The sequence below is a fragment of the Thamnophis elegans genome, chromosome 17, assembly GCF_009769535.1.
Source record: "Thamnophis elegans isolate rThaEle1 chromosome 17, rThaEle1.pri, whole genome shotgun sequence".
Lineage (NCBI taxonomy): Eukaryota > Metazoa > Chordata > Lepidosauria > Squamata > Colubridae > Thamnophis > Thamnophis elegans.
The window spans coordinates 3442453-3453390 of NC_045557.1; the positions used below are offsets into that span (position 1 = coordinate 3442453).

Below are 10938 nucleotides of genomic sequence, written 5' to 3' on the forward strand. Positions count from 1 at the left end.
GCGCACCGTCGTGTTCTGCTTCTCTGCAATTTGTCAGCTCTGGGGTGGGGTGGGGGTATGAGGAGAGCTTGAGTCGCTCCTTCCCCTTTGCTGGGATCCTGGAGCCGGGCTTTGGGAGGAATAAAAGGAGTCTTCCTGAGCATGTCTAGAGTGTATTTTCTTCTGGCTGGGAGAGGATTTCAGAACCGAGGGTGGAAAAGTTTGGGTTATTATTATTATTTTTTAGTTTGTTCCTGTCTGGGCTGGGCCTGAATTTTGATTTTGGGGGCGATTCTTAATCTGGTACTTGATACACAGATGACTTACCCTCTGGCAAATGAATGGAGCTAGACTGGCCGGATGCTCCTCCTGTTGCCAGAGCGGAGTTCTATTCGGCAGATATATTCTCGGTGTACCTAGAGAGAGAAATATCTGCCTCTACCTAGGATTGAACTCACAAGCCTCCGGATTGCGAGGCCAGAGCTCCGCCTCTAGGCCACTGCGCACCACCCCTGAAATATTACTTTCGTGTCGCTTCAAATATGGCGTTAAACGTTGCTCGATTCTCAACCCACAAGAAATCCTTCACAGGCTTTCCCCTCCCACCCAAAAAAATATCATAACCCGCAACTTCAAAACAACCCCCAATCCTGGGGTGCAGACGCTCAAGGGGATCACCTTTAATCATAAGGGGGAGAAAACGGATTCGGGGTTCGTACGAGGGACGAAAGAGACTCCTTTCTCGTTCGTACGACGCATTTCCAGCAGCCGCGAGGCTCACCACGACGACAACGGGCGGAAGTTCCCAGCCGGGAAGCCAGTTCGAATTGAATGATTTCAAAACGGCCAGAGATGAAGGATCAGGAAGCGGGGGTGGGCCCCCCCCAATGTACCGGTCCGTGGGAGGGGGGAGTGCAGCTGAAAGCGGGAGGGGGATTCCGAACGAGGGGGAGGCAACACTTACACTGCTCCTCCCTGCGGCTAAACAAAAGTCTCGATCCGTCCCGCTCCATTCCGCCCGAAACCAACCCTAAATCGATTCGATCTGCTTCCTCACTTTCTCCAAGGCTTTTCCGTCGAGCACCCGCTGGCGGAAGACCACCAGAAGGGCAAAGACGCCGGCGGCTCCCAGCATGGCACCTTCAAACCTCCAGAAAGCCCGGGTCTCCATTTCCAAAGAGCGGCAACTGCGGGGAGAAAAGGGCCGGGGTCACAGCAGCTCCGCCAAGGGGGAGGAAACCCGGAGCAAGGGGGCTGGACTAGAGGACCTCCCGGGTCCCTGCCAAGCCAAGGATGGCGAGATAGAGGGGATCCTGGACTCCGGACTGCTAATGAGATTTGTATTGCAGCCATGGGGAGGCATGTTGTGTATTGGGAGGGGGGGGAACCCTAATAATCCGCCTACTTGTAAGTTAATTGTCAGATAGTAGAGGTGGCTAAGAGAGGTGGACTTCAACTCCCAGAATCCCCCATTTAAGAGAAGTGGAATTTAACTCCCAGAATCCTCCATTTAAGAGGGGTGAAATTCAACTTCCAGAATCCCCAAACCAGCATGCTTAAAGCGGGATGGACTTCAACTCCCAGAATCCCCCATTTAAGAGAGGTGGACTTCAACTCCCAGAATCCCCCATTTAAGAGAGGTGGAATTTAACTCCCAGAATCCCCCATTTAAGAGGGATGGACTTCAACTCCCAGAATCCCCGAACCAGCATGCTTAAAGCGGGATGGACTTCAACTCCCAGAATCCCCCATTTAGGAGAGGTGGAATTTAACTCCCAGAATCCTCCATTTAAGAAGGATGGACTTCAACTCCCAGAATCCCAGAACCAGCATACTTAAAGCGGGATGGACTTCAACTCCCAGAATCCCCGAACCAGCATGCTTAAAGCGGGATGGACTTCAACTCCCAGAATCCCCCATTTAAGAGGGGTGGAATTCAACTCCCAGAATCCCCCAACCAGCATGCTTAAAGCAGGATGGACTTCAACTCCCAGAATCCCCCATTTAAGAGGGATGGACTTCAACTCCCAGAATCCCCCAGCTAGCACGCTTTAAAACATAAGACGGATGGCTGGGGAATTCTGGGAGTTGAAGTCCATCCCTCTTAAATGGGGGATTCTGGGAGTTGAAGTCCGCCCCTCTTAAAGATAATTGCCAAGGTCGAGAAATGGATCCTAAGCGCATCACCCACCTCTTGAATTCGCCCTTCTTGGAGACCCCGCAGTTGATTTGCTCAACAAAACCTGTGACGCCGCATTCCGACATGGTTTTCTACAAGCGAGAAGAGACATGTTGTAAAAAATGAGCCGTCCTCATCTTACAACCAATTTGTTTAGTGACCGAACTTACTGAACGGCCCTGAAAAAAGTGACTTATGACCATTTTTCACACCTTTATGACCATTGCGGCATCCCCCGAGTTCCCGTAGATCAAAATTTGGACTCAGGGCAAACGATTCGTATTTATGACAGTCGCCAGGGTGTGTGTGTGTGTGCGAGTGTGTGTCTGTGGTCATGTGATCCTCTTTTGCGACATTCTGACCAGCAAATTCAAGGTGGAAGCCAGATTCATTTAACGACCGTATTGCTAACTTCACGTCTGTAGCGTTTCGTTTAACAACTGTGGCAAGGAACCTGGAGCAAAGCTCACTTAACGAAGGACATTTTGGGCCCAATGGGGTCGTACGTCGAGGACTAACAGCCGTCCCAGGAGGAGGCCTGTTGCTTCTCTGTACGGGGTGGATTTTCGTGAATCGTGGATTGTCGCCATCCCGAAACGATGACCAAGCGAGGCACACAATTCAGACACAACAAGAGGGTTCACACTTCTGCCCTCTCCGAACCCCTGCCAAGGTATCTCCCTTCCCCAACATTCACCCCAAACCCTACTTACAATCTGGAAACTCGTGCAAGGGGAGCACTCCGTCGTAACCACGAAATCCTCCCTCCGCCAACACGGAGTAGTGCCCGTCAGGCTCGCTGCGGGAAAACGGGACAATGGAGTGAGAATAGCCCACACGCCCCCTTTTGGGGGGGGGAGGTATGCCGAGACCCCCTACCCCCAGGGATGGCTAACCTTGTTGGCCCCGCGTATGCGCCCCCCCACCCACCCAGATTTGGCTTCCAGGTTGGTGCAGGAGGATTTCCTGGCCCAAAACTGAGTAGGAAGTGGGGATGCACGTGCCCGCCCCCCGTATAAGCACCCCTCCTCCACTGAGTATGCGTGGCAGAGATCTGAAGACCTGCTGGCCAGCGGGAGCTGGGCTGGGGCGATGGCTGGCGCACCCGCAGAGAAGGCCACAGGTTCATCGTCACGGCCGTACCCCGGGGCCTCCCGGTCGGTGCCGAGTGCGAAATGCTTACCGGGTGCTTTGGCATCGTTCTCGGCGAGTCCCTCGGCTGACCTTCGAGAGGGCGAAAAGAGAGGGGGGGGGGTCAGCTGCATTGCAAGGAAGAAATGTGGGAGGGGGGCAGCCCCATTCCGGACCCCCGAGAGGGATGGAGGGACTGATTCATTAATTCAATTTATGTGGCAAATTAATTAAATTGATTGAAATTAAATTAATTAAAATAAGTAAAATAATTAAAGTAAGTTAAAATAATTAAAGTAAGTTAAATAATTAAAAGTAAAGTTAAAATAATTAAAAGTAAAAGCAAAATAAATTGAAATTGAAATTAATTAAAATTAAATAAATTAAAGTAATATTAAAATTAAAGTAAAATTAAAATTAAAACACTCCATCATCCCCATATTTTGGCAGGAGCCCCCTTTTTTTGCCCCCTAATTTAGCAGCATTAAATATAATTTAAATTTCAAGGGAAGCCTCTGGCAGGTGGGTGGGCTGGACTACCCCACCCATCATCCCCAGCCAGCAAGCAAAGGCGCAGAGAGGGCCTAGAAAGGGGTTCAACACCCCCCCTTTGCCCTCCACCCCACCCAAGGGTTGTACTACACCCCTCATCCTCCCCCTCCCCATTGCCCCTGCGCACCATGGGAGTTGTAGTCCAGCCCAGGAGCAGCTGGCTGGGGAGCATGGGCCCTCAAGGAAGAGGCTCCTCCACCACCACCACCTCCTAAAACGGTTCCCTCTCTGGTTCCACCCTCCCACGCACCCACCAGGAGCCCCTTACCGCGAAGGGGCGACCACCAACCCCAAAAGCGCCCCCAGCGCCAGGCGCCACCTGGGCCCCATCCTCGGCAGGCACTTCCGCCTCACTCGCCCGGTGCATTCTGGGAAGGGGGGGAAACGGGAGGCGCTTCTGCGCGCGAGTGGAGGAGCGGGGGGGCGAATCTTGCAAAGGGCTCAGTCCGTTTGGTTGCGACGAGGCACTTCGGGTCTTCGGTTGCAGGCTGGAGAGAGAGGACGGACAATATATTCCTATCTATCTATCTATCTATCTATCTATCTATATTCCTATCTATCTATATTCCTATCTATCTATCTATCTATCTATCTATCTATCTATCTATCTATCTATCTATCTATATTCCTATCTATCTATATTCCTATCTATCTATCTATCTATCTATCTATCTATATTCCTATCTATCTATATTCCTATCTATCTATCTATCTATCTATCTATCTATCTATCTATCTATCTATCTATCTATCTATCTATCTATCTATCTATATTCCTATCTATCTAATCTATCTATATCTAATCTCTCATCTATCTAGATGCTCTCATCTTTCTCTTCTATCATCCATCCATCTATCCATCCACCCATCCATCTATCTATCTACCTACCTACCATCTATGCACTATTTTTCTATCTGATACATCTGTCTGTCTGTCTATCAATCAATCAATCAATCAACCTACCTACCTACCTACCTACATATTCATCCATCCATGTCTATCTTCTGTATCTTTATCTATATCTTTCTATACATCCATGTCTTATCTTTTATATCTATATTCTATATCTTTATATCTATCTACCGATCTCATCTGTCTATCTATCTATCATCTATGCACTATTTTTCTATCTGATACATCTGTTTGTCAATCAATCAATCAACCTACCTACCTACATATTCATCCATCCATGTCTATCTTCTATATCTTTCTATCTTTCTATCCATCCATCCATGTCTTAACTTTTATATCTATATTCTATATCTTTATATCTATCTACCTATCTCATCTATCCATCTATCCATCCATCTTCCATATCTATCATCCATCTATCTATCTATCTATCTATCTATCTATCTATCTATCTATCTATCTATCTATCTATCTATCTATCTATCTATCTATCTATACCATGTACTAAAAACTCATCTTCAGAGAGATGGATATAGATATGTTATTATTATTATTATTCTCCTGCCTCTATTCCTTTTGTAAGTAACTCAAGGTCTCAAACCTACCATAATACTCCTCCTCCCCGCTATTTTCCCATAACACCCGCCCTGCTTGGTGGGTTGGAATATGAGTGACCCCTCCCTTTCCGTGCAAGGGGTCGGGACAGAAGGAAGCCCCCCCCCCCCCCGGCTGTTTTTCCCTCTCTTTTGCCTCCCTCCCTTCCCGGAATCCAGAAAATGACTTTTCAACACACACCGGATCTTCGGAAAAAACTGCAAATATTTAATTGTCTTCGCAGATTTAGAAAAGGCAAATTGGTCCTCCAACATACGACGGGTTCTTTCTGGGTGCCATATTCCAGGTTTCCACCCATCCAAAGTGCAGAGAATCCCAGCAGACAGAAATACATATATGTACATTTATATACTTTTTTTTAAAAAAAGGAGGTTTTTTTCTCCTCCTGCTGAATTCTGGTTCTTTCCTATCAGTGTTAAAGGTGCTGCTGAGCTTCAGGGCGTGGCATTTTTCTATTTTAACAACTTTTTAAAGATGGGGGGGGGCTTCCAATTCCCCAGAATTCCCCAGCTAGCAAGGCTAGGCGTTGAAGTTCGCCGATCTTTAAAGTTGCAAACTTTGACAAACATCGCCCCAAAACATCTGGCGAATGCAGAGATTTGGGAGGGGGGAGCATCTCCAGTTATTAACGCCCCCTCCCCAATTTTTCAACCTCTCCCTCAGCTCTGGGACACCCCCCCCTCCCTCCCCAAACTCCCCCTTCCTTTCCTGCAAAAAATTAAACTGCCGAATGGGAAAAGAGAAAGAAGGAGAAGGAGTTGTGGGAAGTGTCTCCCAAGTCCTGCCAGGGTCCAGCCTGAAATAACTCGGGGGGCTCGAGGGGGGGAGGGGAGAGGGGAGAACCAGCCCCACCCGAGCGGAATGGCCTTGATAGGAGAGGAGCATTTCCTAGCGGTTACAGCAAAGAGCACTTGGAGCTGGGTTTTGGTGTGGCTTTGAGTTCCAGGGGTCTCTTGGGGAGCTGAGCCTGGAAGAAGAAGGAAAAGGAACTGGTTGAACACAGATAGAGTGCAAGAAGGGGGAGGAGGAGGAAGAGGAGATAAAGAGGAAGGAGGAGGTGATTATGGATGAAGGGAAAGAGTGGGAAGAGGAGAAAAAAGAAGAGGTGGAAGAAGAAAATGATGAAGGTGATGGGGGAGAAGAAAAAATAGGAGGAGGGGGGAGGGAAAAGGAGGAAGGAGAAAGAAGAAAGGAGGAGAGTGAAGAGGAGGAAGAGAAAGAAGAAGGAAGGAGAAAAAAAGAAAAAACAAAGAAAGGAGTGGGAAGAGGAGGAGAAGGAAGAAAATGATGGAGGTTATGGAGAAGAAAGAATAGAGAAGGAGGAAGAAGAGAAGGAGGAAGGAGAAAGGAGGAGAAGAGAGGGAAAGGAGGAGGAGGAAGGAGAAAGAAGAAAGGAAAGTGAAGAGGAGGAAGAAGAAGGAAGGAGGGGAAAAAACCAAAGAAAGAGGAGTGGGAAGAGGAGGAGGAAGAAGAAAATGATGGAGGTTATGGAGAAGAAAGAATAGAGAAGGAGGAAGAAGAGAAGGAGGAAGGAGAAAGGAGGAGAAGAGAGGGAAAGGAGGAGGAGGAAGGAGAAAGAAGAAAGGAAAGTGAAGAGGAGGAAGAAGAAGGAAGGAGGGGAAAAAACCAAAGAAAGAGGAGTGGGAAGAGGAGGAGGAAGAAGAAAATGATGGAGGTTATGGAGAAGAAAGAATAGAGAAGGAGGAAGAAGAGAAGGAGGAAAGAGAAAGGAGGAGAAGAGAGGGAAAGGAGGAGGAGGAGGAAGGAGAAAGAAGAAACGAAAGTGAAGAGGAGGAAGAGGAAGAAGAAGGAAGGAGGAAAAAAACAAAGGAGTGGGAAGAGGAGGAGGAAGAAGAAAATGATGGAGGTTATGGAGAAGAAAGAATAGAGGAGGAGGAAGAAGAAGAGAAGGAGGAGGAAGGAGAAAGGAGGAGAAGAGGGAAAGGAGGAAGGAGAAAGAGGAGGAGGTGGAGGAGGGGAAAAACAAAAAAAAACAGAAGGAAAAAGAGAAAGAAAGAGGAGGGGAATGAGGAGGAGGAGGAAGGGGAGGGATTGGGTCCCATTCTACCAGCTGTTCCCTCCCCACTTGGCGACTCTCACCGATTTCTTGACCGATTTGAGCAGAATGTCGCGAGCCAAAGTATTGAAGGCCTAAAGTGGAGGAGAGAAAACAAATCAACAAACAGACCAGGATCCCCATAATGTCGGTTTGGGCCGTTTACTCCTTGGAGAAGCCACCCCCACGCTTCCCCAGAAGGCCCCCCGGGGTCCCCAACCCAGCTACCCAAGGCTGCCTCGTCTCCTGCCGCCCAGAGGCGATGGCCGGGGGGGGGGCTGGAAGCCCAAAGAGGGTGCTTGTGCCTCTCTGTGTGTTTGGGGTGGGGGAGGGTCCCCAGGCCACGCAGACCCCCCTCACCTCCTCCACGTTCAAGCTGGACTTAGCGCTGGTCTCGAAGAACCTGATCCCGTGCTCCCTGCACAGCTGCCGGGAAGGAAGTTGGGGGGTCAAAGCCAAGGGCCACCCTGAAAGACCACCAGCTGCACTCTGCACATGCACACAGCCGCCCCCTCCCCCCGGCAATTCCTCCCCCTCCCCCCCCTGAAATACCTTCTCGGCTTGGTCCCTGGAGACTTTGCGCTTCATCTCCATGTCACACTTGTTCCCCAGCAGGAGGCGCTCCACGCCAGCTGAGGCATTCTGGGAAAAGGGAAGGAAAGGAAACGAAAGGGAAGGGAAGGAAGGAAAAGATGGAGGGAGGGAGGGAATTATGGAAGGAAGGAAAAGAGGGAGGGAGGGAGGGAATGATGGAAGGAAGGAAAAGAGGGAGGGAGGGAATGATGGAAGGAAGGAAAAGATGGAGGGGAATGATGGAAGGAAGGAAAAGAGGGAAGGAGGGAATGATGGAAGGAAGGAAAAGATGGAGGGAGGGAATGATGGAAGGAAGGATAGAAGGAAGAAAAGGAAGGAAAAGATGGAGGGAGGGAAAGGAAAGAAGGATAGAAGGAAGAAAAGGAAGGAAAAGAAGGAAGGAATGGTGGGAGGGAGAGAGGGAAGGAAGGAAGGCAAGATGGAAGGAAGGAGGGAGGGAGGGAAGGAGAAAGAACCATTTAGTCTGGATCCGAGAAATGGACATCCCACTCTCTTTTGGGGAGGTGATATAACAAGAGCCGAGGTGGCACAGTGGTTAGAGTGCAGCACTGCAGGGTACCTCAGCTGACTGCTAGTTCTGCAGTTCGGCGGTTCAAATCTCACCGGCTCAAGGTTGACTCAGCCTTCCATCCTTCCGAGGTGGGTGAAATGAGGACCCAGACTGTGGGGGGGGCGATATGCTGACTCTGTAAACCGCTTAGAGAGGGCTGGAAGCCCTATGAAGCGGTATATAACTGCTTTTACTATTGCTATTTTCACACCACCCGTAAATCAAACAACCATCCTACTTTAGTAAATATTGACTAATTTATTCCCTTCCCATAGCTGGCCATCTGGCGTACGGGACGAAGGGTGTGCAGTTAAAAAGACTCGCACCAAATGAAGGCAAATAACCAAGAACGAAACGTGCAAAATCATTTAAAAACAATTAAAACGCCCTAATAACAAACCCTGAAAACCTTCGCGAAAAACAAAAACAAAATCCATGTCCTCCTACAGCCACTAGAGGGCAGACGTTTCTCTCTATTGGTCTAATTTCCCTCCGTTCCAGGGGCTGTTCTAGGTTTTCGCCACCAGAGGGCAGCGTTGGCCATCGTTGGCTTGTTCTTGTCAGCCCGGATCTCAAGCAAGATGATGGATGGGAAAACAGGATGGGGGTGAGGTGGGAGGGAGTCTATTGGGGGGAAAGTTGGAGGGGGGGGCTGTCCCATTGGCTGCAGAGAGTCTCTTCCCTCCCCCCCCCCACCCACAAGCTGGTCCCCTGCTGAAATCTCACCCGGCCCCCTCCAAGCCCCCTATTTCGCACTCACCTCCTTGATGCTCTTCATCCAGTTTTGAATGTTCTCGAAGGATTTGTCATCCGTGATGTCGTAGACCAGGATAATTCCCTAGGGAAGAATTGGGGGGGTCTGTGGGGAGGGGGGTCTTTGGGCCTCCCCCCCCTCCTCGATGGGACCGAAGTGGGAAGTGTCACCCGATCCATGATCCATCGGCTGCTTCTTCCTTCCTCTTTCCCTCCCCTCCCTTCTTCCTCTTCGATCCGACGCCTTTCTCACCCGGGACACGTTGGATGATAAAGGGGGTGGGATTTTTTATTTTTATTTTAATCCGTTTAATAAGAGCAAATCTTTATATTTGGGAGAAATCCCAGATGGGTTTCCCCCCCCCTCCTGTTATGCGCCCGGCAGGGAACCCAATGTAGAATAGTATAACAGAGTTGGAGGGGGGGGTTGGAGATCCTCTAGTCCAACCCCCTGCTCAGGAAGGAAGGAAGGAAGGAAAGAGGGAAGGAGGGAGGGAGGAAGGAAAGAAGGAAGGATAGCAGAATAACAGAGTTGGAAGGGACCTTGGAGGTCTTCTAGATGAACTGCCTGCTCAGGAAGGAAGGAAGGAAAGAAGGAAGGAAGGAAGGAAGGAAGGAAGGAAAGAAGGAGGGAAGGAAAGAAGGAAGGAAAGAAGGAAGGAAGGAAAGAAGGAAGGTGGGTAGGAAAGAAGGAAGGAGGGAAGGAAAGAAGGGAGGAGGGAAGGAAAGAAGGAAGGAAAGAAGGAAGGAAGGAGGGAAGGAAAGAAGGAAGGAAGGAAAGAAGGATGGAAGGAAGGAGGGAAGGAAAGAAGGAAGGAGGGAAGGAAAGAAGGAAGGAGGGAAGGAAAGAAAGAAGGAAAGAAGGAAGGAAGGAGGGAAGGAAAGAAGGAAGGATAGCAGAATAACAGTTGGAAGGGACCTTGGAGGTCTTCTAGATGAACCGCCTGCTCAGGAAGGAAGGAAGGAAAGAAGGAAGGAAGGAAGGAGGGAATGAAAGAAGGAAGGAAGGACGGAAGAATGAAGGAAGGAGGGAAGGAAAGAAGGAAGGAAGGACGGAAGAATGAAGGAAGGAGGGAAGGAAAGAAGGAAGGAAGGACGGAAGAATGAAGGAAGGAGGGAAGGAAAGAAGGAAGGAAGGAAAGAAGGAAGGAAAGAAGGAGGGAAGGAAAGAAGGAGGGAAGGAAAGAAGGAAGGAGGGAAGGAAAGAAGGAAGGAGGGAAGGAAAGAAGGAAGGAAGGAAAGAAGGAAGGAGGGAAGGAAAGAAGGAAGAAAGGAAGGATAGCAGAATAACAGTTGGAAGGGACCTAGGAGGTCTTCTAGACCAACCCTCTGCTTAGGCAATTTCAGACAATTGTCTGAATTGTTTTATTTTAATTGTAGGGAAACACATCTGGATCTGGGTTGTATTTTTTCCTTCTGGGGCTCCCCAAAATCTCCCAGGGGCTACTCAATTTGGGATGGTGCCCCTCACCCTTCCAAGTGGGGGGGGGGGTTTCCCCAAGGCGTGGCAGCCCCCTTACCATGGCTCCTCGGTAGTAGGCGGTGGTGATGGTCTTGAACCTTTCCTGCCCCGCCGTGTCCCTGCAATGAACGATGGTCTTTTTTTTTTAAATAAA

At 49.3% G+C, this 10938-nt stretch overlaps 2 protein-coding genes across 2 annotated transcripts in view; both read right to left on the reverse strand.

Moving 5' to 3' along the window:
* Window positions 1-610: 610 nt before the first annotated feature.
* Window positions 611-4215, reverse strand: JTB (jumping translocation breakpoint). Its single transcript, XM_032234196.1, has 5 exons — window positions 4110-4215; window positions 3342-3382; window positions 2872-2957; window positions 2171-2250; window positions 611-1166 (listed from the first exon to the last, which is right to left on the reverse strand). The coding sequence occupies exons 1-5, from the start codon at window positions 4169-4171 to the stop codon at window positions 1010-1012; spliced, it is 426 nt and encodes a 141-aa protein (XP_032090087.1). The 5' UTR covers window positions 4172-4215; the 3' UTR covers window positions 611-1009.
* Window positions 4216-5553: 1338 nt separating this feature from the next.
* RAB13 (RAB13, member RAS oncogene family) overlaps window positions 5554-10938 on the reverse strand; it is a 7191-nt gene continuing 1806 nt past the window's right edge. The window contains exons 3-8 of the mRNA XM_032234471.1: window positions 10843-10903; window positions 9330-9407; window positions 7978-8067; window positions 7786-7851; window positions 7470-7520; window positions 5554-6336 (exon numbers count right to left, since the gene is read on the reverse strand). Coding sequence (XP_032090362.1) covers window positions 6265-6336; window positions 7470-7520; window positions 7786-7851; window positions 7978-8067; window positions 9330-9407; window positions 10843-10903 — 418 coding nt within the window. The 3' untranslated portion in view covers window positions 5554-6264. The remainder of the gene's footprint in view (window positions 6337-7469; window positions 7521-7785; window positions 7852-7977; window positions 8068-9329; window positions 9408-10842; window positions 10904-10938) is intronic.